The sequence below is a fragment of the Rhea americana genome, unplaced genomic scaffold, assembly GCF_003343005.1.
Source record: "Rhea americana isolate MKP2758 unplaced genomic scaffold, rheAme1 scaffold_108, whole genome shotgun sequence".
Taxonomy (NCBI): Eukaryota; Metazoa; Chordata; class Aves; order Rheiformes; family Rheidae; genus Rhea; species Rhea americana.
The window spans coordinates 185,618-198,370 of NW_028185128.1; the positions used below are offsets into that span (position 1 = coordinate 185,618).

Here is a 12,753-nt window from a genome sequence, read left to right on the forward strand (position 1 = left end):
TCACATTTTCATAGTGAAGGTTGGTAGCATTAATTGTCCTTCACAAAATCACATTTTTCTCCTTTGCTGAAAAACTGAATGTGTACTTACAAGCAATCTAGTATTTGAAAGTTGGTTCCACTGCTAGCTGTAGGAATACTGCTCTTGTGTAAAAGTAAATACTTTTTTTTCCTTCACCCTTAGAACAAAAAGTTTGAAGAGCTTCTCTTTCTCTACAGTCAGTTGTCCAGCTTAATGAAGGCAAAATAGTGCTGAGCTATAGAAAGATGATGAAATGATAACATCTCTTCCTCTGTATCACTGTTCTTTTTTTTTTTTTTTTTTTTTTTTTTTTAAATCTACTGGAGATATGATTTACTACCTGTAAAAATGACTATAGATGTTTCTTCTCCAATTTTTAACATACATACTCTGCACTCTGATTTGGACATTTTTGTTATCTGTGGAGTGGAGCCTGTATGAATGCTTGTATTAAATTTAGGGATGTTAAACAGATTATTTTTAAGGTACCATTGAAAAGATTAAAAAAAAAATTCTTTTTATAATAATGTAAAACAAACTTTTACGTTACATTTCATACTCTTCTTTACTGTAAAGTCATTAGGGCTATCAGATTTAGTGATTATTCTGCCCTTTTTGTAGCTGTCGTATTATAATGACTTTGGACCAACATATGCTGAGTTAGCTTAGAAACTAGCTGAATGAGCAAAAGAAGCATATTTTAGCAGATTTTGTTCTTCTCTGTTCTTACCATTCTTTTGCTCATTTTTCGATTAAAGAACTAGAGCACATGATAATGGGACAGCAATTTTGTTTTCTTTCATTAATAGTTCTATGTTGATATTGTCATTGATAGAAAATTTGGTTATAGAAGGGAGAAGCCTCTCTAGGTACAGCCAAATGAGAAGTACTGAATATTCAACGAGTAGCTTTCTTTAAGAAGAAGACAAAGAAGGTAAGATCAGAGGATGTGTGCGAAGTATGTAGCACACCCAAGACCCATCAGAATAAGATCTTCACTAATGTTTCTAGAGAAATTCAGAATAGATACGATTCTAAGGACTTGAGTAGCTCATTCATCTAGGAAATTGTGTTTAGCATTGAAATCTTTGTCTTTTCAGATTACTTCTGTGTTTAGAAAAAAAAATCATAAAACTTCAGCAAAACTTTCTGGAAATAACGATGTCTTTGGCAGCAACTCAGGGCTCAGAGGGTTTTGTTCATTTTTCCAAAATACATAATTAGTTCCAAGTCTGGTAAATAAACAGTTATAAGCCTTTCACACTTTCCAGTGTCTAAACCTTCACATTCTGTAGAGCCTGCTGAACTTCTCAGGGTAACCAAGCCTTGGTTATCATTGACCTAGAAACACAAGTTAATAAAGTCTGATTTCAGTGGGCTAGGAAATACAAAATCCATTGTATTATTTGTAATGGAAGGCATATTAATGTGTGCATCATTATACCTTTTTTCTCTGTAACCTTTGCTCAATTAAGCAGTGTCTTCCTTCCTCACTAGCCAGATTTAGATCCTGCGACCTTTCTAGGGAAGTCAGGTATTCCAGACGTTCTTCCTGAAGAGACAGGAGGTTCTCTTAGGGCAAGCAACTTTGTGTGGAAATCTTGATTTTATTTTTATTTTATTTTTTAATTTTTTATTTATTTTATTTTTAATTATTTCATTTATTCTCTAAGAAAAAGTGTATCCACATACTATTTAATGCAGGAAATGCATTCAGTCATGTCCTTTTTTTAATGCAATCTGTACTAAAACTAAGCTTATCTCTACCGTTATGATGTAGTAGCAGATTCTCTTTCAGTGCCCAAAAGAGTCCTTTCAAAGTCTCTGCAAGGTTATTGTAAGTGAAAACTTTCCAAAAGAGGTTTCCAAATGCCTTTTTATGCTTTTAGAATGCTATTAAAAAAATATAGAAAATAGCCTTCTAGGTTTTTTTTAATGCTTCAGCAAATTCACAAGGGAGGAAACTTAATTAAGTGATCACCATAAAAATATCTAAATAGATGCAGTTTGAGATTGTCAGTTTCCTAGAGTTTTAAAAATATTAGTAAAATCTTTATATTTCATATCTGTAACACTCAAAAGGAGATGATAAAGCATGGTTTACATCCCCTATCACTTTGGCTCTAGGCTATATTACTGTAGATCATTTTAAGTTTGAGGAGTACGGATATATGCCTGTATCATGTAAGGCTTACCTATAAGCGTTTATACAAAAGGTGAGTGATATCTTCACTGAAGAGGCATGAGCATATAYGCTCATGCACATACTGGAGTAAGAAGGGAAGTTATTGAGGGACTAACAGTCTTAGTGAAGAAATACCCCTATTTCTAGGCTGAAGTTTTTTTTTTTTTTGATAAATCAAGGGGAAAGTGTTAGGTAAGCTAACATTTATTGGCCTTCTGGTAAAAGATCACCAGTGTGCATTGTTTAGATCTTTCTTTTACTCACATCTGTGATCTTGCATTCCTGTAATTGTTGTTGCTGCTTGCTGCTGTTTTTGTTTTCCTGTGTGTGGAGGGAAAATATATTTGTTACAGCTATGACTCCTACATCCTCTCCTGCTTTATGAACTCTAATCGTAGCCACTCTGTTTTGTATACAGCAATAGATGCCATGAGTGGTGGATGGTAAACTGAGAAATAGTTTACAAACACAGTCTTCACTATTCACTTGTCTTTGGTCTTTCTTGGCAAATCTTTTGCCAGTGATGTGGGATATACCTCCTAGCCCTAATCTTTTGTTCATTCTTTTAAAATGAATCTGAAATGCTTAAGGTTTATTTATTACCGAGGAAAACAGCTTCTTGTTCACTGTGATCTTTGCTGTGCTTTCCTTATTCTGGTATTGGTCATGGTGTAGGGCTGGATCTCTTTTGCAAAGCCCCGTGTGTGCTGCAGATGTCTTTACGTATCATGCTGTGTATGCTGAGAAAAGCATACTGCTTTTCTCCTTCCCTATTTCTGTTACCATGTAGATTGAATATGAAGTAACAAAAAGTAAATACAGAATGAAATGCACCATCTGAAATGAAATATTACTTTTTATTTGAATGCACACTATATCAGCTGGGCTAAAAGCTTTAGAAAATTGACTTTCATACAGAAAAATGACAGAGACCAAAATACTTGCTTGAATTTGTRTGCAGGTATGTGCAGATACTAAATAGTATCTGACATGAAGGAACAGTTTTAAACATTGCTTTCTAGTTCATTCTTCAGTGATGTGGTCAGCTGGCACAGACTCAGACAGTCACAATCTTGATTTCTGAGTGAGCTTTATAAACAAAYTTTTTCTAGTTCTCTTTTCTCAATCATCCTACTCATTCTCCCTTTGCTGCTATATGCCATGGATGACTTTCCCATTTCTGTTTAGAGTATAAAAGTACAGAAGTTTTTCAAGCACCTGGTGCACAATAAAGATGACTGAGTAATTAAATGCTGCTGGAGCTGCTGATTGGCACATAAAGCTACAATGTGATAAACAGATTCGAGTTACAATAGCATGTGTCTTCCCTTTCTTGAAAGAGCGCATAATGAAACCTGATTCAAATATGTTCTGGTTTTAAGAAACATCTTGTGTGTTTTCTTTGAAATTAGTTCTGCCTTCATCTGTTGGAACCATTAAGCTGATCTGCTYGTCTAATTATTCTATACAAGCCTGTACAACTCAAAAGGGGAAAGAAGAGACTGTAAATTGACAGTACATAATCTTGGAAACCCACTTACTGTGCTTGAAATACAATTTTAAGATTCTAAYTGAAGAAAGTATGTGAAAATTCATGAATAGCCAGAGTTTTTCTGGCATTGTAATTTCCCAAGGGTAGAAGAGCTCCAGCTACAAGGCATTCCCAACAAAAATCCTGGAAGGCCTTGGTTTAGCAAATTCTTTGCTTATAAATTCAGACAGTAAGTTAGAAAATGTTAGCTTGAAAGAAGAGCTAATTTAGTATGAGAAATTATAGACTTCTGTAAAGAATAGCAAACATATAGATTAGATTAACTTGGTATAAGTTAACAATAAATAATACATAATTTCCCAAGTCATAAGAGGAAAACAGGGTTTCACAGTTACTGAAAGAGGAACAAATCRAAATGGGCAAATCATTGACTAATGATGGCAATAAATCAGTGATCTAACACTTCTGTTCATTCTCTGCCTTAAGGGAAACAACAGTAGATGACTGAAGGATTACATGTAGTGGGTTTATGGACTGTTCTTTGTCATTTTAAAGACACTTGGAAGATGTCACTCATATCTGCAAAACGAATGCTGTGATGCTGTTGATCAGTTCTTACTTAGTGTGATACTTCATAAAACATTTCGAGAGAGTAGTTTTGTGAGCCCCTTTCTATCACTAGAAATTTTTTTTCAGTATTAAAAGGAGGATTATCTGAATTATCATTATTGGTTAATGTTATTAAAGGCCAGCTCTGAAAACTGCTTGTGTGACACTGCTTGGACATGCCACGTCTTAGGGCTTTAGGGTTTTTTTCTCTTTAAAGATTCAGGAACTTCTAAAATTAGTGTCCTAGCATATGTAGGATTTAAGAATGAATTTACAAATACAGCTGTTGAAAGGATAGACATCTAGCATGATAATCTGTCACAAGTCTTTCCATAAGGCAAGTAAAACTTGCATTTTAAACCACTGCCTAAAGTAWACTGTAATTGTGCACTGTAGGACTATAGTAAGAGATATGGTGGTATGAATTACTACTAAAATTGTATCATCTCTTTTTGTATGACCAGTATGTATTTACAATGTCACTGAATTTTTACTTATGTAAAGGAGCATCATGTGTGCTCAGAGTTCTCATTTCCATTTTGTGTTTGCATCTGCATACTTACTATGACAGTCAAAAAATAGATATATATATTTGCGTCTGTGTRCTTACCTTGTTAGTCGACGGCTTAGGTGGGAAGATTTGAGTTGCGGCTTCAGAAGACGCAAAATGAAGATAAAGGCCATAAGTGTGAAAGCCTTTTGCTATAACTTTATTATTTATTTAATCTACACCCAAACTTTAGCTAATTTTCTTCTACTTTCCTCTAGCTAAAGTATAGCTAGCTACAGGGAAAGAATTCTGCCTCAAGCACAGCCTGTGCAATGTTCAAAGCTCTAGGAATGCTTTAACTATTTTAGTCCTGAATGACAGACAATGGGGAATGAATGAACGGACRTAGTAATATAACTAACTCTCTGAGAGAGGACTATCCATTCTGCGTAGCCATTTGGGCGGTATCTTTTTTCAGCTTCCATAATTTAGTCTCCTTATCTGCAAATCCTTTTTAAACTTGAAAATCCTGTATACTATATCCTCTTTTTCTTTTATGCTTTGCAGATATTTGGGAAGCTACACGGAGTAAAACACCTAAGGGGTAATTCTAAGGAGAAGGATCTCCTACTTCACAAGTTGTAGTGTCCCTTTCTGGCAAAATCTTTGAAATTAAAAGTTAAAATTGCATTCTAATTATGCACCTACGTGGCTTTTAATAACAAAAAGCATCAAAATAGAGAACTACATTCAAAAATTACCCATGCAGCCTTAATTGCACAATAGTGATAATATCCTCTTGTCTGTCGTCTTAACCTGGAACAAATTGCTACATAGAGAAATGCTTTGGGGATTTGTAAAATATGGATGATTTTGAAGAGCTTTATTCTGATGTATGTTGTGTGAAATTAAAATACTGATATATGCTATACTGATTTGAAGGGCTTGTATTTCTTCAGGAATTTTGCTTTTAGAATACTTCAGTTTCTCTAAAAATACATATTTTATCAAAATAGATCTTTGTAAATTACATAATTTTTATGTTTGTTGTAGAATATAGTATATACTGAGTCCCAGAACGAAGAATAAAACTGATTCTGCTTATTGTTATTAAAAAAAAAATACAGAGATAACACTATTCTGAAGAGTTTTTTGTATTAAAAATATAGTTAATGGTGACTATTTGAAGATGGGACCATATAATACAAGTTTCTAAACATAATGGAGATTAGTATATTTTCATTGATTAGTTTTTGTAATTTATTTTAATTGGAGCAGAAGTAGGATGAGAAGGAAAGGAAGGATTTGGGGAGATGGTGAGAATAAAGGAATAAATTTGGAGGGTGGAGAATAATATCTTTCTGCTCACCTAAAGTCAAGAAGCAGGAATTTGGGGGTTTGTGGCAGCAAGAGACTTGCTGATCAGCAAGATAAGGTGGGATCTGTGAGATTTTTGGGGCATTCAGTGCATATAGGATGCTGAAAGAATGAGCATGGCAGTCAAGCAGGACAGTTGGTGGCAGAGCCTAGGAAAGCTGAAAGAGCATGTGTGGCAGTAGATAGGATATAGTATATAGGATTTTCAAGATTAAAAAGGATTTGAGAGTAAGGAGACTAAATTAGGAAATTGAAAAAGGTTTGTCTCTACTGCACAGGAACAGAAATTCAGAGAGCGGGCAGCCAGGGGGTTTGAGCATCGCACCCAGAAGTATAGCTGCATAGCTTTGAACCACATGCTCACAAGATTGTTCAGAACCTCCAGAGCTCTGCAGTCCAACCTCCTCCTGCTCAAACCCAGTCTCAGCTCAGACCAGCTTGCTCGGGGCTTCATTCAGTCAGGTCTTGAAACCCTGCATGTATAACTTCCCCATAGGAACCAAGAGGCAGCTGTTGATTACAGGATGATAAATAGGATTGTAACCCTGGACTTCAGAGCACAGGCTTTGGCCTCTAAAGGGAACTACATTGAGGAATCCCATGGGTTACGGTTCTAGAAAGAAGGGGGGTCAAAGAGAGTTCGTTAATATTTAAGCATCAGTTCCTCCAAGCTGAGGAGTGGTGCATCCCTAAGAGTAAGAAGCCCAGCAAAGGGGGCAGGAGAACTGTATGGGTGAGCAAGGAGCTCCCAGCAAAACTCAAACAGAAGAGGAAAGTGCACAGAATATGGAAGAAGGGAAGGGCCACGTGGGAGGAACATAGGAGTGCTATCAAAGTATGCAGGGATGTGACAACGAAGGCTATGGCCCATTTGTAATTAAACCTGGCAAGGGATATCAAGGACAACAAGAAGGGATTCTTCAAATACATCAGTAGCAAAAGGAAGATTAGGGAAAATACGGGCCCAGTGCTGAATGGGGTTGGGGCCCCAGTGAGGAAGGATACAGAGAAGGTAGTGTTACTGAATGCCTTCTTTGCTTCAGTCTTTACTGCTAAGGGCAGCCCTCAGGATTCCTAGACCTTGGAGACAAGAGAGAAGGTCTGGAGAAGGGAAGACTTTCCTTTAGTCAAGGAGGATAAGGTTAGAGATCTTTTAGGCAAACTTGACATTCGCAAATCATAGAATCATAGAATCAGTAAGGTTGGAAGGGACCTCTGGAGATCATCTAGTCCAACCTCCCTGCTCAGCAGGGTCACCTAGAACATGTTAGCCAGGGTTGCATCCAGGTGGGCCTTGAAGATCTCCAGAGAAGGAGACTCCACGACCYCTCTGGGCAACCTGTTCAAAATCCGTGGGTCCGGATGGAATGCGCCCATGAGTGCTGAGGGAGCTGGCGGATGTTATTGCTAAGCCACTCTCCGTCATCTTTGAAAGGTCATGGAGAGCAGAAGTGCCTGAGGACTGAAGAAAGCAAATATTACTCCAGTCTTCAAAAAGGGGAAGGTGAAGGGCCCAGGAAACTACAGACCAGTCAGCCTCACCTCCATCCCTGGAAAGGTGACGGAACACCTCATCCTGGATGTCATTTCTAAGCATGTGGAGGAAAAGAAGGTGATCAGGAGTAGTCAGCATGGATCCACCAAGGGGAAATCGTACTTGATAGCCTTCTTTAATGGAATGACTGGCTGAGTAGATGAGGGCAGAGCAGTGGGTGTTGTCTACCTTGACTTCAGCAAGGCTTCTTACACTGTCTACCATAACGTCCTGCTAGATAAGCTTAGGAAGTGCGGGCTAGATGAGCGGATTGAGAAGAGCTCAGAGAGTTGTGATCGGTGACGCAGAGTCTAGTTGGAGGCCTGTAGCTAGTGGCATCCCCCAGGGGTCAGTACTGGGTCCCATCCTGTTCAACTTCTTCATCAATGACCTGGATGAGGGGACAGAGTGCCCCCTCAGCAAGTTTGCTGATAATACCAAGCTGGGAGGAGTGGCTGACACACCTGAGGGCTGTGCTGCCATTCAGAGAGACCTGAACAGGCTGGAGAGCTGGGCAGAGAGGAAGCTCGTRAGGTTCTGCACCTAGATGACGCCTCATCTCGAGTACTGTGTCCAGTTCTGGGCTCCCCAGTACAAGAGAGACATGGAGCTACTGGAGAGAGTCCAATGTAAGGCTATGAAGATGACCAGAGAACTGCCCTATGAGGAACGGTTGCGAGAGCTGTGCCTCTTTAGCCTGGAGAAGAGAAGACTGAGAGGGGATCTTATCAATGTGTATAAGTACCTGAAGGGAGGGTGTCAAGGGGATGGGGCTGGACTCTTTTCAAAGGTGCCCAGCAACAGCACAAGAGGCAACAGGCACAAACTGAAACAGGCAGTTCCTTCTGAGCAGGAGGAAGAACTTCGTWACTGTGAGAGTGACAGAGCACTGGATTAGGTTGCGCAGAGAGGTTGTGGAGTCTCCTTCTCTGGAGATACTCAAAACCTGTCTGGATGCGATACTGTGCAGTGTGCTCTAGATGACCCTGCTTGAGCAGAGGGTTTGGACTAGATGATCGCCAGAGATCCCTTTCAACTTCAGCCTTTCTRTTACTACCCCAAAATCATCTCTTCTTCAGCCTAAGCAAGCTCTCAGCCTTTCTGCACAGTGAAATGCTGCAGCCCCAGACCATCTTGAGAGCTCTCTTCTGAAATTACTGCAGTTCCAAAACTGAGCTTTTTTTTTTTCTTAAAGATGATCTAGTGAGTGCAGAGTAGAGGGGGATATTCCCTTCCTTTTGATCGGCTGTCGGTATTGCTGTTCCTACAGTGCAGGATACTGGTGGCCGTCTCAGCTACCAGGACATATTGGGGGCTCCTGCTGCCCTCTCTGTCTTCCCAGACTCRGGGCCTTTTCCACACGAGCTGCTCCCAGCCCATGTTGCTGCAGGAGGCTTATTCCTCCCCAGATACAAGACTTTGCAGTTGTCCCTGTTGTATTTTATCAGATTGGCCCACTCCAGCCTGTCTAGGTCCCCATGAATGGCAGCTCTGCCCTTAAGGCTATCAACTGTCCCCCCACCAGTTTGATATCATCTGCAAACCTGATAACAGCGTGCTCTGCTGCTGCCTCCAGGTCACTGAGAAAGCTATTAAACTGACTAGGTCCAAGGGCAGACCCTTGCGGTGCTCTGCTTGTTACCAGCTTCCACGCAGAGCACGACCCATTAGCTACCACTGCTGAACCTCATCATCCAGTCAGTTTTGTACGAGTCAATTTTGTGTGATTGTACATCTATCCAGCCCATAATGTTCCTACTTAGGTATAAGAATATTGTGGGAGGTGATGTAAAGGGAAGCATGGAGGTTTTCAGTGATCAAGATAGGGGTTTATGCAAGAATTTTGATGGAAAAGTTTGAAATTATGTAGGAATAAGCAGGGAGATTTCCCTCTTGAAGAATGTCTGGGCCCAGGCCAAATGATTTGGATTATGAACATGAATAACTATGGCGATGACTGTGCTGCTGCTGCTGATCCTGCTGATGAAGAAGCATTGTAAGGAGAGATTAAGAGGTTGACTTTTTGCCCTCCTACACTTAAAACAGATGGTTTGGCTTCTTTTGTAAGTAGATTTCAGAAAGACAGTTGAAAGGATTTGGCTCAAATGAGGCAAGTCCAACTGATTAAAAAAATCAATAAGCAAGTAATTACAGTTGGCTACATGAAATCCCTATATCTGTAGACAAGTCATGTAGAAAAGTAGAAAGATGGAAGTAATATTTTTGGAAGAGGAGCATGGTTGTTGGTAGATAACTGCTAAAAACAAAAATGATAAATCAGATAGGGCAAAATGAAGTACCCAGGTCCCTGATGGCTGGGAATGTGCTTCAGGAAGGTGTAGAAGCTGAGAACTAGTTCGGTCAGGATTGGGGAGAGAATTTCAAGGCAGAATTTTAAAATGCAGATATTCTTATTTTATACTGAAACACCTTTGACAGAATAGCTTAAAAGAATGGGAAGGTTGTAGTTGCTCTATTTAATGTTACATGCTAAGTTGCCTTTATTTTTTTTTATTTTAGTTACATGGTGTCCTAAGTGATCAGGATTTACAAAGAAAATACTGTATTTAGAAAGAAATGTTTTCATGTGCTCTGTGGGTGTTTTTGTTTCATTATGTCATTAGTGAAAAGTTCTGAATTTTTGAGGCAGTAAGAAATTAGAAAATGACCTGGGCAGGAAATCGAGGAAGGATTATCTGACTTTAATTGTCAGTACTTTGAAACAACTTCTTCAAAATATGGAACTGTTAGTAATGGAAAAGTCTGGTGTTGAAAATACCATTGCAGATTCTATTAGATCCATGTGGAGTTTTTCATGTTCTAGACACTTCTTTAATAAATAAGTACATATAATGCCCTGTTGTCAACTTAAAAATTCTTAAAAATGCCTCTAGGATCCTCTCTTCAAAAGAATCTTTTTCCTTTTGCATAAAGAAATATGCAGTTTTCTGAGAAAATCTTGAGCAAGGAATCTGGAGAAAAATAAGAATTTAGTTTCTAGAGGAAGTACTAGTTCAACATGTTTTTAGACAGAAGAGCATAAATAACTGAAGCCATCCAGAACTTTTCYTCCTCCTTCCCATTAGTACTGGCTAAAGTCTGTGATGCAACTGTAACACTTTTACACCACGTGTGGGTTCTGGAGAAAAGAAGCCTTTTCTCAGTCCTTATTTTCTTCTAGGAGTTATTTTCTCTAGTGGAAAGCATTCATCTTGTTTTATAGTGTTGTGAACTCCACTGACTTTTGTTGAGCTAAAATGGGGACAGACTGCATTTTTATCAGTAAATAAACCTTATTTTTTATATTAGAGATTAAAAAAATACATTGAAAAAATTAAGTGCAATACTTTAATAATATTTATTTATTTATTTATTTATTTATTTGTATTCAGACTTGTAGAAAGTAATACAAATAACTCATGCAAAGCAGAATTTATTTAGGATCAATTCATACTTTTAAAAAGCTGTGGAACAGCATGCTTTATAGAAAACATTAAAGCTGATGACTCAAGAATACTTTTTTGGTCCGTTTTTAATAAGATGGTTATACTTAACCATTTAAAAAACTCATAAGCACTGGAGAATRAAATATCTTGACATTCACTTCTGTTAGCATGAAAAATATCTTCAAGAAAAATTAAAATTGCTCCTGTGTGCAAGGCTCAAAATATTTTAGGTTAATTTGAAGGATGTCTTTTCCTAATATGTTCTCATCATCCCAGTCTGATTACACATGTTCTAAGTTCTAAAAATATTATTAAACAAGAAACAGAGTAAGAAGCAGCATCTTCTAAGGAATGTGAAGTGCTTTTGCAATTCTCATTAGCAGTTGTGAAAATATCTTCCAAAGTTTCAGTGGATCAATTTTCTGTTATACTAGCTACCACAAAAAAGAAAAAAAAAAAACCCTATTGTCGCAATCTGTATCAGCAGTCACGCTAATAATGAAACTTGTAAAGTTTTTTTCTGTAAAGTCAGTGTAATACTTTCCTTTAGGTGAGTATTTTAAAACCTATCATCGTCATCTTTCTTGTATTCACTTCTTCAAGTTAATTTTAGAAKAATTTCTATTATCTAATCATTTCTTGCCATTTGCGTTTTGTGAAATGTAAATTTTATCTCGCAGTCTGAATTAAATGTTGGCTATTACTCATGCAGTAGATAGGTCTGGTCAGAGAGGTGAAAATGGAAAAAATGTTGTAATGTATGTTGTTCACAACATCAGGTTACAAATGGCGTTCTTTTTTTCTTTTGCAAAAGGCACTGAGGCGTGAACTGAAGGATAAGGAGCAAACTATTCTTAATGCTGTGGACCAGGCACGAGTTTTCCTTGCTGATCAACCCATTGAGGGGCCTGAGGAACCGAGAAGGAGCTTACATTCAAAAACAGGTCAGAAAATGTTCTCTTCCTGTTTGGAATGGTCAGAAGGAAAGAAAAACTACTTACATGTCCCTTGTACATATTTTTGTATCCCACTTTCTTCTTTAGGCTTTAGGATTTTCTATACTGTGTACTTATTGCTTTTATTTCAAAGTTTTGTCTCAAATGCTATTACCATTGTTTTGGAAATAACTGARTTTTTAAAGTAGCAAGAAGGAAGACCTTTTGCATTTCCTTCTTCAGTTGCTGATTCATAACACTGGTGTCATCAGTTCTATTTTTTTCTTCTTTTTTTTTTTGTTACAGTATCAAACACACACAACTTAAATACAGCCAGAAAAGCAATTCAAGGACACAGATTCAAATGTGTTATTAAAATCTGTATATGTTCCTATTGCAAAAGTTCATCCTGCAAACRGAAATACAACGTAGTTTGTGTTATGTGTTGTTAGAAGTAAAAGGAATCAGYAGTCATTACAGAATCTCAAAGATTCAAACTTCAGCTAAATTATTGCTAAGAAATGAAATACAGCTATCTTAGAAGTGATGTTTGTTGAGATATTTGGCTATATCAGAGATCAGCAAGGAAATAATAATCCSCTCACCCTTAATCACTATTTAGAAAAATTTACTAACTATCATTGTAGTTACATGTAATAATTTG

At 37.7% G+C, this 12,753-nt stretch overlaps 1 protein-coding gene across 1 annotated transcript in view; it reads left to right on the forward strand.

Moving 5' to 3' along the window:
• The window catches only part of UTRN (utrophin), a gene marked incomplete at its 5' end in the record, with an annotated part of 298,945 nt that overhangs the window by 185,103 nt on the left and 101,089 nt on the right, over positions 1-12,753 (forward strand). The window contains one exon of the mRNA XM_085310498.1: positions 11,969-12,098. Within this exon, the coding sequence (XP_085166624.1) occupies positions 11,969-12,098 (130 nt within the window). The remainder of the gene's footprint in view (positions 1-11,968; positions 12,099-12,753) is intronic.